This window comes from Malaclemys terrapin, chromosome 1 (assembly GCF_027887155.1).
Source record: "Malaclemys terrapin pileata isolate rMalTer1 chromosome 1, rMalTer1.hap1, whole genome shotgun sequence".
Taxonomy (NCBI): domain Eukaryota; kingdom Metazoa; phylum Chordata; order Testudines; family Emydidae; genus Malaclemys; species Malaclemys terrapin.
In genome coordinates, this window is record NC_071505.1 from 27,958,217 (window position 1) to 27,974,285 (window position 16,069).

Genomic DNA, 16,069 nt, shown 5'->3' on the forward strand with positions numbered 1-16,069 from the left:
TCTTATATAGGTACCAATTACCCGCCATCCCCATCCCGATTTTTCACCTTTGCTATCTGGTCACCCTACTGGGTTCCCATTTGTGGCTCATTAAGCAGACCTAGGTGCCTCCTGTAGCCTGGACACAGGCACCTGTCTTTATGAGCAGCTAGGACTTAGATCACAATGCTCTCATGCGCATCTCCCAGTAGCTAGCTTAAAATGGCTCTCTTCGATGCTAGGCATCTGTCTTTCCTCCCATATTGTACAAGGAACCTAGATGCCTACTTCAGGCTTTGGGGAGTGCAGTGGTGTTCCTGTGATTTTTTTGTTTTACACATCTAAAAGTTACGCAACACGTTGCAATGCCACAGTCCCTTTGTGGATTCCAACTCCATTGGTAGTTAGTTCTCTCCTCTCTTTGATAGCCGAGAGAGGGTCTTTAGAGCCTCAGTGCTTAACTTTTTCCACAAGGGCCCTCCCATCCCGTTTGGCACCATAAGAAAAGGCAGCATGCGCCTGCCTCCCATGAACCCGCTCTCCCCCCAGCCGGGGAGGCAGTGAGCAGCACTCTGGCTGGCTGCACTAGACCTAGGTGCTACTGCCCCTTCTGCTTAGTTTCTCTCTGCCTAGGCTAGAGCCACCCGCTAAGTCTCCTGGGTAAAGTTAACCAGAGGGGCAGATACACGTGTCCCTATGACTCTTGTTTACTATCAGCCGAGCGCTTCGCGGCGCATTTTGGGGCTTGTTGTCCAGCTGCCGCCTGTTTAGTAGCCCACGATGGAAAAAGAAACTACATCTCCCAGACTGCAGGGACTTCGCCACTGACCAATCGGAACGCGTCTTTAGGGTGATTGACGTGCCATTCTGTGCAATCGTCTGCGCAGGAAAGTCAAAACACACCCGCCCTTTGCGGTGGGATCTTGACGGGCAGGTCAAAAGGCCAATAGCAAGGGGCCGTGCCTTGAGTCGTGTCTGTCCTAGCCAATGAGGACGAATCCCATCGGGGGGGGGCGGGGTTTCATGGAGGGGGAGAGCGACCGGAGGGGGAATCTGCGGGGAATCTCGAAATGGCGACGGGTTTGGTAAGTGCTGAAAAGTTTTGGGCTGAGGCGAGAGGGGGCCAGGACGGGCGAGGGCGGCTGGGCTGGGGCAGGAGAGCAGGGACCGCTGTTGGGGGAGGCTGTTGGTTCGGCTCCCCGCCTCAGGGGCCGCCGGCTCGTTCCCCACCCAGCCGCGGGGTCCCGATTCGCGGGCTCCTGCCCAGGGCCGGGACTCGACTCCGCGCGACCCACATTCCGAATCGATGTGTCTGTCACGGGGGCGGGCGGGACCCTGAGCGCCCCCCGCCGGCGCTGCCGTGCAGGGGCCTCCGAGCGCAGCGACCACCCCGCGGGGAGCGCAGCGGGGCGCCACCGAAGTCCTGCGCAAGTTCGGCGTCCGGCTGCCTGTGCCAGCCCCCGCCGGAGGCGCGGAGCAGCGCTGTGTGGCCCCTGCACGGGGGGGCGATACCTGAACCGGAGGGGATCAAATCCGACAGACGGGCTGAGGGCCCCCGGGGAGCCCTAGTGCGGGTCCGCAGCCGCCGGAGGGGGGGGCGCGGGGCGACCCCACTCTCCCCATCCCCCACCAGGCTTGTTGTTACGCAGCTTGAATGAATGGGCCTTGCGCGCATGCGCCGTGCTGAGCAGAAGTTTATAAACAAGGGCAGCTTCCAGGCGCTGATCACATGACCGGGGGGGGGGGGGGGAGGGAGGGAGGATTGGCAGCTGCGGAGCCTGTTTCCTCCCTGCAGCCTGTGGCTAACAAACCCTCCAGCCAGGCCTTGGTCAGTCACCGCGCGACTCCCTGCGCTCGCCACTGCGGGGACAGCCTTACTGGCGTCGGCTTCTCTCAACCTGCCCACTGGGCTTGTGGTTCGTAGCCTACATCCAGGCTTCTTCGTCTTGTGAGTCAAGGACAGGCCTTTCTACTGCTGTGTGTTTGGACAGTGGCTGGCTGCAAGTGCTGCTGCAGTATAAATAAGAATAACCCCAAATCCCGTTCTGGAAGTTGGTGGTTGCCTAATGACCATGATCTAATTACATGTATTAGGGGCAAACAGAAGATAGTCCCGACCAGTAGTTTGTATAGCGCAGACCCTCCCCCCTCTTTATCTAGTCTAATTGAAACGGGCTAGATCAGATGATCAAAAATTCAGAGATAATCTGGAGAATGGGAACGTGAGAGGACGCGGTGCCATCTAGCGGCCCTGGGAGAGATGGCCTGCTTCTGGACCTGTGTGGGCTGAGGTGAATTATGAGCAAAATTTAGACAGAAGAATGTGAATGGAAATTGAGGGCCTTAAAAGAAAAAATTACTAGCTGGCTGAAAAGCTATAAATGCACAGGACTACTTTGGGTGGATGATAAGCAATGATTTCTTGGGGGAAAACAATTTTTGATGTTTGTATTTGAATTAAATACAGGTATAGAGTGTTAAACTAGCTTTTGACAGTAGCCTCTTCTGAAGGTGCAGAGAGATTATTTTCATTTTAGTTTATTCAAGTAGTTTAGGTCAGTGACTCGCAACCTTTCTAGACTACTGTACCCCTTTCAGTAATCGGATTTGTCTTGCATGCCCCTAAGTTTCACTGCACTTAAAAGCTATTTGCATACAAAATCAGGCATAAACATACAAACGTGTCTCAGCACTGAAAAATTGCTTATTTCTCATTTTTTACCATATAATTATAAAATAAATCTATTAGAATATAAATACTGTACTTACATTTGAGTGTATAGTAAGTATATAGAGAAGTATAAAGTCATTGTATGAAATTTTAGTTTGTACTGACTTCAACAGGCTACATAAAATGCGCTAGTGTAAAACTAGGCAAATATCTAGATGAGTTGATGTATCCCTGGAAGACCTCTGCCTATCCCCAGGGGTAGTTTACCTCTGGTTGAGAACCACTGGCTTAGATCAATGACTAGTTAATTCAAAGTTCGGAAACCAATTCAAAAGCTTGTTTTCCTCTTCCATCTGTGAATAAAAACAAGGTCTGAGAGAATGAGTTACCAGTTCTAAAATCTTGAAGAACATGGTGACCAGAAACAATCAGTTCAATTCACTAACTACAGATATTTCCTATTTGTTTAATAAACGAGTTAGTTTTATATGTAAAACATGTTTTCATAATTTTTTAATAAAATTTTATGTATCCAGTACAGCAAATGTAGTTTTATTTATCTTAAAAAACTATTTTAAAATGTTTCTGTGCATTTAATTGAGTTTTAATTCCCATCTAGATAGAGTTTGACACAAATCACAAGTAAAAAATTAATCGTCATCTAGGATGCATCATTCACTATTTTCTGACATGTAAAAAATTAAGAATCTGAATAAAAGTAAATTAAGTAGATTGCTCAAATTAATCTCTGTATATATATTTAGATATAGTTTTCTCCTGGTTAGCAAAAAAAAGCATGACATTTAGTGTGTATTTAGGTGCAAATCAACATGTTTTAATGGTTACCAACCAAAAAGAACTAACTTTTCTTTAGGAAAATAACTAAAAAGTACAATTGCAAAACAAGATTAAAATCAATTATTTAACTCAAGGTTTTCTGCTCGCTGATTTAAATTATGATTAAATTCAGTGATTTAAATCATTTTGATTTTAAATCAATCCACCCGGACAGTAGACGTTATTGAACATCCTCCTCAGTTATAATCAACTGAAAAATACTTCATCTTCCTTATATGATATGAATACTACCATCCTTCTTCTTTCCAAATATAGAACAGAAATATTTATTGTACGCTTCTGCCTTTTTTGCATCATTATGAACACTTCTACCATCTCAATTTAGTACTGAGCTTATACCATTGCTAGGATTTCTTTTGTTCCTGGTATACTTAAACTCCTTCTTGTACTTAGCCTTGCCAGCCATGGAATTTTTTCTTAGGTTTCCTTATCAACTTTACGCACTTCATAGCTTCTAAAATATGCAATTTGCTATCTATGTCTCCCTCTCTACATTTGTTATATATTGCTTTTTTATTTCAAACTGTTCCCTTTATATGTCCACTGAACCAGGCCATGATGGGCTATTAGCCAGGGTGGATTGATTCAAAAAGTAAAAGTTTTATAACAGTTATAACATGAGTTATCAACATCAGATGTCAACATATGTAAAGTAAATATTCTTAAATAAAACTTTAGGTTCTCAAGCAGCATTTTTCTTACTTTGCCTGTCTGTAAATTTTGATTATTGTAGTTGGAAATATTTTCTAATCAGTTTGTATGTGTGTGGTCAAATCAACATTTACTGGTAAAAATTGAATACTTCCAAGTCTAAAAATATGCTTAATCAAACACAAGTTATTGGGCTCAATGCAGGGATAATAGGATGAAATTTAGTGCCTGTGATACAGGAGGTCAGACAAGATGAATTAATGGTCCCTTCTGGCCTTAACATTTATGAAACTGTACTTCACACCTAGTCTCTTATCTAATATGTCTTCTAAAGCGTGGTGGTTCACTCGTACAAAAGTCAAAATGAAAACAGTGTCCCAGTCCTCAGAAGCTTATAGCATTTTTAATTTCTTGCAGTAGGTAGACATGCTCCCCTTTCCTGTCCAACTTCCTAAAGACTTCCAATGCCCCTTAAAATCTGGCCTATGAACTGCATGATCCTGGAGTAATTTGGGGGTTAAATAAAATGTATAAGCATGTACATGCAACTTTCATTTGGAGATAATTATGCTGTTATCCAATTCAAACAGGTAAGAGGATCCTATGTGTGGCATTTAAATGGTTTGTGTAGACTAGCACTTCTTTGACCCTCCTCAGAGAATAAAAGACAGCTTGTAGAATTGGATAATGCCATTGGAGTTCAGTATGTCTAATTCTAAAATACTCTGCATGCAGCATAATATATTGTTTTACTGGATTTTCTGAGACTTTGGCAGTTGGTTGAGGAAAAATAATGCTAAAAAGAAAACCACAGGATATAGTTTCACCCAAACATCCCGGCTCAATGTGGCTTTGGTAGATGTTGCTCATCTTTTGCCAGAAGTCTCACTAAACCCCATTTTTTGAATAGAGATACTTATCCATTTTAATAGAAGGTATATATCCCAATAAATAAACTCATTAATTGTTGTCAATTTCTTAAACATGAACAACTCAACTAATTTTTAAAAGTTGTGTTTATACAGTCATTCACATTGGTCTTTGTTGACCAAAGGAAATAAAATGTTGTTACAATGTTGTGCTACAATTCTGTATTTCTAGCAAATATATTTATCACAAACGTTTTTGAGCATGAAACTGAATTAAAAAGAAAACCATCTGTACTCTCAGGCTAATTACTGTTTATTCCATGGCAGTAACATCCTAGGGGAGAGAAAAAAGCATATGATGCCCAAATCAGACTTTAATCTACCAGGATAAAACATTGCAAAATGAACTTGGACCCATTTTTTTTCTTATTTGTCGAAGGCGTTTCTAGACTTTTGCATACGAGAGATTTTTGTCTGGTAAAATTGAGAGCTGGAAACATCAACTCATTTGCTGACTGGACCTCATGCACCCTGTACAGGTTGTATTGGTCATAGGCTTTGAATTTTATTAGGTAAATTTTATTATGAACTTAGCATTTGTTTTAGAGAAATATCTTCCCTGTGGAGCAACTAACTCCGTCATTTTGGCAGGGACAGAAAAATCAAGGAGAAAAAAACAAATCCATGGAAGAAGAGAAGGAGGAAGCAGAGAGAACACAAGGGACAGCAAAACTAGGTGGAAGGGAGGAAAAGAAGGGCATAGACAGAAAAGAAAGAACAGCCTCAAGAACGGATAGTACTCTGATTTGTTGTGATCCCTTCTCCACCTCCCCATGAAGGGCCAGACCCAGATGGAGGATGGGGAGAAAAAAGCCAGAAAGAAAATAGAATGAAGGAAGGAAATAGGGATGGTAAAATAAAAATGACATGATGCATGTAGCATTTAGATAATGATGTTTATGTACATAAATCACTTTCTTCATTTCACTGTGTAGTCCCCTGAAGAACGCCCAAAGCTCTGTTAGAACAAATTCTACTTTCAGCTACACAAGTCTGAGTTGAGTAATTAGATTATAAGTGACTTGGAAAATGTGACTGCATAGCTGAACAAATTTGGAGTGGGGAGCAAGGTGATGGCAAAATATTGATTAGGAGACTTGAGTCAAATTATTGCTTAATGCTAGACATAACTAGATCGACAAAGCAGGTATTTTTTTAAAATTGCATGCCACAGTAGCGATTCTCTCCCCCTTCCCCTCCCCCCCTTTTCTACCCCAGTTTGCCTTTTCAGGACTAAAATGTGTTGTGCAGCATAGATGTCTTTGAATTGATTTTTTCCATATATGAGTTCTTTTTAACCAAATTCAGGGTGTTGGCGCTTCCCAGCTGTGTGATATCAAATAATGGCTTGTCTACACTGGTAAAATCATGAGGCTGCTAATGGGTTCCTTAGACTAGCCAGATCTTTTAGAGGTGTTTAATCTCAATCATTCCACTAATAATCTGTCAACAGGTGTGTAGGACAGACCAAATAATTCAGTAGCAGAAGACCATTATTGGCATAAGTTGTCAAAAGACAGCTGTCATCTTGGACAGCTTTTGGTTTTGATCGTTATCATTGGGTTTGGCATTATTTATAAAGTACTCCTTTCTTCTTCTCCCTTCACATTGTATGAAAAAATGATTTTTTTCATATGATAAATCCTTCTAATTAAAGTCTAACAAATTGGTATTATGTACAAGATTCTATCGCTGAGCATTTGATTAAAGTATAGAGTTTTACTAAAATATGAGCATGCAGTTTTATAACTTTAAGTAGATGGTAGTAATCAGTAATCACAGCTAAAGCTATAGGCCATTTTCAGACATAGATGTCTAAAGTTAGGCATCCAGGCCCTGATCCGTCTGGTCCATATAGTTGATGAGCATTCATTTTGTTCACAGGTGAGATAGAATGAAGAAAACTGTTCCTCAGGGCAGCCTCCCTGAAACAAAGCATTCCACTATTCTGATGTTCTTCATTTCTACTGTCCTCATTGGAGATGCAGCAGGCCATGCTTTCAAGAAAATTCTTCCAATAGGAATACAAATACTAATTTTTACTGATAGCTTCTGTGTTTTCCTTTCTGTGACATTCGTGGTGAAACTGTTGTGGGGTTTGAACTGATGAGAGCTGAACAGCAGTAGTAATGTGCTTCCTTGCATTTTGCTATGAATAAGGGATAGCTATATGCCAAAGTATGAGGAGAAGTTTGGGAGTCCTTGATGCTGTTGACCACAAAGTGTTGCTGACAAGGATGTGGTTTCTAGTAAGGGTGGATAGTGTTGGTCATGTGGCTGTGCAATTTTTTAATAGTATTGTACAACTCTGATTGGAAAAAATGAAAAGACTCCCACTGACTCCAATGATAGCTGGATCAGGCCTTAAATGAAAGCTCCCCGTGGGCAGTTCTTGGCAATTGTTCTTCTGCTTCTGAAGTCCTTCTTATGCAGAATACCACGGGGCATTATTTTGCAATCCTTCTTGTTGAATGTATATGTGAGGCAATTAGAAGTCCTGTTTAGCTCTCCTCAGCTTGAAAGGACACAGATTCTACAGTAATATAAATAATAATAATAATAAATGGTGAAGGATACTCATGGCCCCAAAAGTGCCTCTGCCATCAGGTTTCCCCACTATAGAAAACATTAATGACTTAATAGACATGCAAAAACTGGCCATAAATGAAAATAAGACAAGTGTGCAATAGTGTCAGATCATTTAATTGTGGTAGCGGAAGTCTATTCGTAGTGTGGTTGTGGTTGATTTTCAAAGGAACAAATGGGAGAGTTAGGCTTAACTGTCCTGTATGCTTTTGAAAATCTTCCCTATTATTATTATTATTATTGTCGTTTTTTATTATTTATATTGTGATAGCATGTAGCAGCCTCTACCAGGTCAGGGCCCCATTGTTCTAGGCACTGTACATAGTAAATAACAGTCAGCCCAAAGAGTATATAATCTAGAAGACAGGGTGTGAGGTGGATGAAACAAGTTCATAGGAGGGTACGGTAACAAAAATAGGCTATTTTAGCACAGACTTGCTGCGTGCACAGTTGATAGCCAGTGAGTTACGGTAATCTCAACCACAACCTGCTTAACCATTATCAGATGGCAGTTTTCTATATACCTAGAGCAGAGGGAAGATAGTCTCACTTCTTAATAGATTATTTTTCAAATGATTATAGTGCATATGGGGTGCACATTTAGTTGTCTTGTGTCTTGGAATTTTCTTTGTCAGTTATCCATCTCTTTGTATTCTATTCTGTTATAAAACACCCATGATTACCTTTTCAGTAATACTTTTTGAAAGTAGTCACAAATTATGTTACAGTGGCTTTAGTCCATCATTACCTGAAAGACCAGTAAATAAACCAAATTATTATAGCTAAAAAAGAAAGTTTACTAATCTTTAGGAAACAGCAGTTGTGCAGAATAACCACCTCCTCCTCTCACAGTTGGTACTAACATTTAGTAGTATTCATAGATTCTAGGACTGGAAGGGACCTCAAGAGGTCATCGAGTCCAGTCCCCTGCCCTCATTCCTTTTATTTTAAATGTTACAGCACCAAGATTTTAGGAAATGAAGAAAGCAAGCTGTCTGTGTAATTAAAATGCGTAATGAAACTTACTAAAATTGGCTTTTTGTTCTCCACTACAACTAAGCATTTTGGTAATACAAGAAGTTAGATAAAAGTAGTAGATAAGATTTTGGATAAGGGAGGGCTTGGTGATAAGGCAACAATTTGTATGTGGAGCCACATGACACACCCAATATTTCATATTTTTTGTGTGTGTGTAATTTTGTGTCTTTTCAAAGTCAGAAAATTTGAAGCATCCTAACATGGTGTGGGAAGTGAAGACGAATCAAATGCCTAATGCAGTACAGAAACTCCTGTTTGTAGTGGACAAGAGAACTTCAGGGATGAGTGAGTCATTGGAGTTACTGAAATGTAATGAGAACCTGCCATCTTCTCCTGGATATGCATCCTGTGATGAGCACATGGAGCTTGGTAAAGAATTTAATAGCTTTCTAAAAGTTACATAAAGGGCCCAGTTCTGTAGTTGCTCCATGTGTGAAATTCCTATTGAAGTCCATGCAAGTTACACACATGGAGTAACAACAGAATCAGTCAAATTTTTCCTCTTTTTAGGTTTACTTCTGTTTTTATAAGTGCAGGAAATATGCATGGTACTATAGTTGATGTATCATGCCATCTTACAGTCCTAAGGCACAATGGTTTCCCTGTTTAGCCCATCCACCCCATTCACATACAAGCAGATGTTGACAGAAACTTGCTTTCTTAACTCTGGGCTGTAAGTTTCTGCTCACAACTTCCAGTGAAGTTCTTTTTGTTGGGGTAGAAGTACACAGACAAAGCTTCACATCTCGTCTCCCAGGTCCAAGTCCAAATGCAGATTCGGGCCTAGAGGAACATTTAGCTTCATTGCTATCCTGCTCAAGAAAAGCAGTATATAAATAATTGAATAATGTGTAATTAATAAAATATTCACATTCTATGAAGTTACACAGTAGTTCAGTACATGAAGTACAATAGTGTTATTAAATGACAGGAGTAGAGTGTATATTGACTCTATATTAAGAACTTAAATAACAAATGGGGGAGTCTGCTTTCGCAAGAATGTTTAATATGTAAAATGTGTAGGCTACTGGTCATATGTATGAATAACTGCTGCATTCATGGCTTCTGAAATATCTCTCTCCAGATTAGCTGTGAAACTTTGACAGAAATAGCCCTGGATGTTTATAGTTTTGTAGAGGCTTTCCTGTTAGAGCAGGTAGATTGTAGTGCTTGATATTCATTGAACATTTTAAGTGGTGTAGTGTAAAGACACAAAGTAACTTAATTTACTGATTCATCAGGCTCAGACGGATACTATTCCCCCCTCCCTCCCGCCCCCAAATGTTGGTCTAATGAAACCTTAAAAATACTGCATCTGCTATCGGAACCACTTTTGTATGTATTTATTTGTGTTCATAACTTGATCTCTGAAAGGATATGTTCAGTTTAATTTTTTATTAAAATTATTGCCTAAAAGTAAAAATAGGAGTTTAGAGAACCATTCTATAGGGTCCTATCTGCAGTCCTATATAAGTAATATAGATGTGATAAAGGAATTTGAGAAGCACAGATAATTGCTATTTAGAAGGTTTTTTTAAGTTACTGTGTCCCTTCTCCTTTTGTTCACCACAGATTCTTTTATCCACTATTGTTAAGTAAAATTCAGCCATGGAAATAAACATGATTTCTTGTGCACTTGTTTGTAGATGATCTTCCTGAACTACAGGCTGTTCAGACTGATACTACCCCATCTGCGCTCTTTCAGCTTGGTACAGATGTTTCACATCAAGAATATTCAAGGCCTTCATGGAACCAGCATACCTCGAATAACAATTCAGAAAGTGCTTATTCTTGTGAGAATGGGGTGAGCTGGTTGACAGAACTGGCAAACATAGCCACTAGTCCACAGAGTCCTCTCATGCAGTGTTCTTTTTATAACAGGTACAGGCATTCATTTTGATTTTTTTAGTTCTAAAATATGCAATATTGTTTATGGTGTTACAAACATTTCCTTTATTCCTCAGAGGACTCTGTGTCGCAACTGAAATTCTGAGCATTACTTATTTTAACCCTATTTTTGATCTTCCCATTCCTGCATGATAGCCACATTCCTTTCCCAGAATACAGCATGGGACTCCTTTTAGAGCCTATTGCAGCAGCTTTATAATTGTCTATATGGGATGAAGTTGAACAGTGCTAGGCAGTCTCTCACCACAAAGAGATCAGAATATACTCGTCCTGCTGTGCTGCTGTATGAAAGACTATAGGTATATCTGCGTTGCAATTGGGAGATGTGATTGTAGCATGTGCAGACATACCCAAACTAGCATTGATCTAGTTAGATCAAAGCATGCTTGAGTATGTCTACATGTGCTGCAATCATACCTCCCAGTTGCACTATTGACATAACCTTGTGTCACAAACAGTGGAAGCATAGCATGAGAGCCAACCAGACTTGTGGCAAAGGGTGCTTAGATTGAAAGCTGCTCTGCAGGTTTAGTTGGAATCTGGGGTGCTGGCGTGTTTCTTGTGGCTCTCCGGTCTATGCAGCACCGTCCTTCCACATGTGAGTGTGGGAATGAAGCAGCAGGAGAACTATGGCAATATATTGTATTTTTAGAATAACTTCTCATTTGGGTAAGGAATGATCTTGTCATTTTTTTAAAAACTTTCTGCATTGTTATTGCCATGCATACCTGGTTGTATTAGAAATTGGCTGAGATGCTAAGGAAAGGTATGAACCAAAGTCATAATTACAGGAGAAAAACTGAAAATAATTGTGTGATGAAAGTGTGAAGACTTTTATGGGGTATGGTAAATGAAGTGACTTACGGAGACAGATTGCCTAGTGACTGCATATATAGAAGCTTAAGAACCTAAGTTAAATCGCTAAACATGGGTATTAAATTGCTCCTACACAATGTGCTAAATGTCTGCCTATTTTGGATGTTCTGATTTAATGATAAATTCAACTGTGTGTAAGGGAAAGCTATGTGTGTATATGGCTGTGTGTAAAATGTGAACACAGGCAAGATGTTTATGCACAAAGTTTGGCTGTAGACAAAGAGTATTGTCTTTTAGATTGAAATTTATATATGAAAAATAATTGTAAAAGAAAATCTATTTAGAGTAATATTAGCATAATCTTGTGATGCCAAAATATCCAGTTTTATTTTAATAAAAGTTAATTTTTCATTGTAGATCATCTCCTGTTCATATAATAGCAACAAGCAAAAGTTTACATTCCTATGCACGTCCTCCACCAGGATCCTCGAAGAGTGATCCCAGCTTCTCTAAGCATCACTTAGATGAAACATCAGTCAGACATGAAAGGGTGAGTTGTCCTGAAATGCTTGTTAAAGTATGTGAAGAATCAGGACAGGCAGGCAAAAGTTTTCAGAAACAGAAGAAAGTACAAGAATAAAAATGTATACATTCCTAAAATCCTTCCTATTGTAAGCAAGGCTTTGGAGCGGAGCTGGAGCGCGGAGCAGTTCCGGAGCAGTGGAGCTGCAGGTTTTTGGCTGGAGCTGGAGCGGAGCAGGAGCACAGCTCCAAAGCCCTGATTATAAGGTTTTTTTAGCACCAGCATTGTGGCTGTACACGACACAAATATAAGTCTGTAATCTCTTTGGGTAACAATCTAAAACACATACAGAGTAGGTGTACTAGGAAATGCAGAGGAGGAAATAACAAGTTCTTGTTATTTAATTATTGTATTTTGAACCTACACGTGTTGATATTGTGAAAGAGGCGATGCCCCAGACCTTTAAAGATATGAACAAAGGACCAGCCTCAAGATTATGCTCTACACTGCCATTAGCGTCCCCGCTAATTTTTTACGTCCATGTGCGGAATGAATTTTGTTATGTGCACCAGTATGTGTGGGAAGGGGCTCAGGGCTGGGGCAGAGGGTTGGGGTGCAGGGGGGATGAGGGCTCTTGTTGGTGGTACAGGCTCTGGGAGGGCATGAGGGGATTGGGGTGTAGGAGGGGACTCAGGGCTAGGGCAGAGGGTTGGGTGCGGGCTCTGGGATGGGGCCAGGAATGAGGGGTTTGGGGTGCAGGCTGCCCCGGGGCTGCTGTGGGGAGAGAGGACTTCCTCTCTCCCCGGCCCTCTATCGCCACAGCAGCTCGGGGCTGGGTGAGAGGTGCCTCTCCCCGACTGCAGCAGCTCCAGTAGGACTGGGCCGGGGGAGGGCTCTCCCAAGCAGCTCCGGCAGGCCTGGGCTGGTGGCAGGGCTCCTCTCACCGGCAGCTCTGGCGGTGCTGGAAGGGGGCGGGGTGCCTCTCTCCAGTGGGGCTGGGCCGGGCTGAGGGAGGGGCTCCTCTCCTCAGCAGCTGTGGCGGGGCCGGGCCGAGGGAGGGGCACCTCTCCCCGCCTGCCTGCACGGCCTTGAGAGGTTGCTGTGCAGCTCTACAGAGAATATAGATTGCCATGTGTGCTTTTCAGCTCTAACTCCTGTCTGTTGGTCTTTAGGTCTGATCCTGTTCCCACTAAACTCTGTGGCAAAACTCTCATTGGCTTTAGTGGAAAGAGTATGACGCTCTGGAGACTGACAACACATTTAGCCACATTGTGGGATGATGGGATGCATTGGGTATTGCAGAAGTATTTCCTGTAGCTGACTGAGGAATGGAGTTGAAGGGTTGTGAAAAAAATGGTGTCTAGACCTTGGCCAGAAAGATGATGGCTCTGTTCCTCAAATAGACAAGCATGAAATTGAGCACCGGTTCAGATTGACTCCCCTTGCCTTGAGCCTTTGTATCCCTATTTCCAAGGAATCCTCATTTTACAATCCTCAGCTTGAAGTCAGTGTGTAAAAGTTAAGCACATGCGTAAATATTTTCAGAATTAGCCCTAAAGATATTTGTTAAATCATTTATATATTTTTGTTTTCTGAATAGGCAAGTAGTGAATCAGAGTCTGGTATTTTCTGCATGTCATCGCTTTCAGACGACGACGATCTAGGATGGTGCCACTCTTGGCCCTCAACTGTTTGGCACTGTTTTTTAAAAGGTAAAATAGCATTCATTGTAGGATCCTTTTTCTAATAACAGCTGCTTCTTTTGACAGAAACTTACTGACCTTTTTCTTTTCAAATATCAGGCACACGTTTATGCTTTCACAAAGGACACAACAAAGAATGGCAGACTGTTGAACATTTTGTTAGAGCTGAAGGCTGTGAAAATGAGGGCGATCTCCGAATGGGAACTTACAAGGTAGTCCTTTAATGTACTGAATCCTTTACAGTAACCGTAGTACAGTGCTTATATTGTGTGCAACATTACCCACGTCTTGTTGCATCCGAAGGGTTCTTTTTTGGTAGATGCAGCTGTGTGTTCTGCTTAGGTGTCTGTGTGCCCAGTGCACTGAAGCTGGATAATTTTGCCTAGCAGTACCCGTAGAAGACAGGTGCTCATAAACCCTCCCCTGGCTATATGAGTCAGCGCTGCCATGACCCCCCTCAGTTCCTTCTTATCATCTGTGGCTGGAGTCAGAGCTCTGTGTGGTTCACAACCTCTCTATTTCTTAGTGACTTTTTCTAGTTTGTATATAGTTAATTAGTATCCTTAGTATAGTGTTAGTTAAATTTCTTGTTAGTTAGCTTTAGTTGAAGTATTTTACTGGGGATGCCCTCACTAGGGTTTAAACATTATCTGTCATGTGGGGAAGCAATTCCTGTCAACAGTCTCCACACGCGGTGCTTGCTGTGCGTAGGCGAAGCCCATGTCAAGGAATGTTTGTTTGCAAATTGTTCACGACATGGATTCAGGTGGTGAGGGATCTTCGTCTAAAGCAGCACCTGCTTGAACAGTCCATGTGGCTTGCTTCAGCTCTGAGGCCTACATTGGATCAGAGGTTGCCTTTGGGTTCTGAGAGTGCTGTCTGGAGCTGGAGCAGACGGGGAAGTTGTTCCCCCTAAGGTGCGCCAAAGAAAAGATCACATAAGACCAATCGAGGCTGTTCAAGATCATCTGCGTCCTCCAGAAGGAGCGCAGACTAGCAGTGTGAATGCCAATGTGCAGATTGGAGCAGGTTCCGTCAACCACTCCTGGGTACCGTGCAGGGAGGTCAGAGAACCCCTTACCATTGACTACGGTTCCAGCCCCAGGGCATCCGTTGAGTCCGGTACCGACAAGGGCAATGCTGGCACTAACTGTTTCTGCGCCGGTGGCCTATCAAGTGGCTCCTCTGTTTTTCTGTCCTGAGATTGCCCTTGCTCCAGGCCTTTGCCAGGCTTGCGTTGTTTATAGCCCCGCTGGCTAGGCGGGCAGCTGAAACCTTTGGATCCATCGGCACAGCACCCCAGTGTTTCCCTTCTATAGTCAGTGGAAGTGGGGCTGGTGCCGGGCTCAGCATCAGGGAACTCCTTCAGCTCCCCTGCCATTAGTGCTGCACTCACCGCCCTCCACTTTGGCACCATCAGTGACCTTGGGACGTCTGCCAACTTTATGGTCAGCCATCGCTTCTAGCTCAGGAAACAATGGAGGCATATTTGGTGCTGGTTGTAACATTTCCACCATCAGCATCAGTTCCCTCTTCATTCTGGGCTATAAATGAGTCAGACCAGTTGCTCGCCCCCTCTGGGCTCGCTCCACCTTTATCTCCGGAAGCTCGGGATTCCTAGGTGTCCAGGTCGGTTTATTCCTTCTTTCCATTACCTAACCAGCATTGGGGGTGGAGTGCTATGGTTACCAGGATTGGTATGCGACTTGTGGTCAGGATGGGGCCCCTGGCCTGACACCTTCTGGCCTCCAGTGGCCATACCAGTGGCCTGTTCACCTAGTGGCCACCTGTTCGTACCAGTGGCCTCCCTGGAATCTGTGGGACGCTCCTTGGTTTCGGAGGTCCATCTCCTCATCTAACTCTAAAGCGAGATCACTGTTGATGTGCCACAGGCCCAGGCACCAGTGAACCTTCCCTTACAGAGCCTCCAGAGTCGTCCCATCCAGGTCTGACTATCCTGGATCAGGATCCAGCTCTGGCAGTTAATGGCTTCATCTTCATCCCTGGACAATTCCACGGTTCCTGGCTCTTCCTCTCCTTCAGTACCAGAGGATTTCAGGCATACCAGGACCTTTTGCGGCATGTGGCTGCTTCCCCGCATATTGAAGGAAGAATTCCTTCAGGAGAATACCCATAAGTTGTTGAATACTCTGCTGCTATCTGCTCCTTGGAGAGTTGCCCTCCCTATTAATGATGTACTCCTAGAGCCTGCTAGGGTTCTGTGGAGCAGTGGTTTTCTCAAATTTGTTTGATTGTGCTGCCCGCCCTTGTGTCTGTAGTAGTTTATGCCCCTCCACCCCCACAAGTATGTATATCAATAGATGTGGCGGCGGTGCTTCACTTGGACCAGTTTTTGCTTTGTTTTTCACTTGAGTTTTTTTTTCTTTCTGGTGCACGAATGAGCCAA

General features: G+C 42.8%; 1 protein-coding gene across 1 annotated transcript in view; it reads left to right on the plus strand.

Annotated features, from left to right (window-relative positions):
• Nucleotides 1-999: 999 nt before the first annotated feature.
• HBP1 (HMG-box transcription factor 1) overlaps nt 1,000-16,069 on the plus strand; it is a 35,110-nt gene continuing 20,040 nt past the window's right edge. Inside the window, exons 1-6 of the mRNA XM_054018610.1 lie at nt 1,000-1,064; nt 8,889-9,081; nt 10,359-10,593; nt 11,854-11,986; nt 13,560-13,671; nt 13,762-13,874. Of these exons, the coding sequence (XP_053874585.1) occupies nt 1,050-1,064; nt 8,889-9,081; nt 10,359-10,593; nt 11,854-11,986; nt 13,560-13,671; nt 13,762-13,874 (801 nt within the window). The 5' untranslated portion in view covers nt 1,000-1,049. The remainder of the gene's footprint in view (nt 1,065-8,888; nt 9,082-10,358; nt 10,594-11,853; nt 11,987-13,559; nt 13,672-13,761; nt 13,875-16,069) is intronic.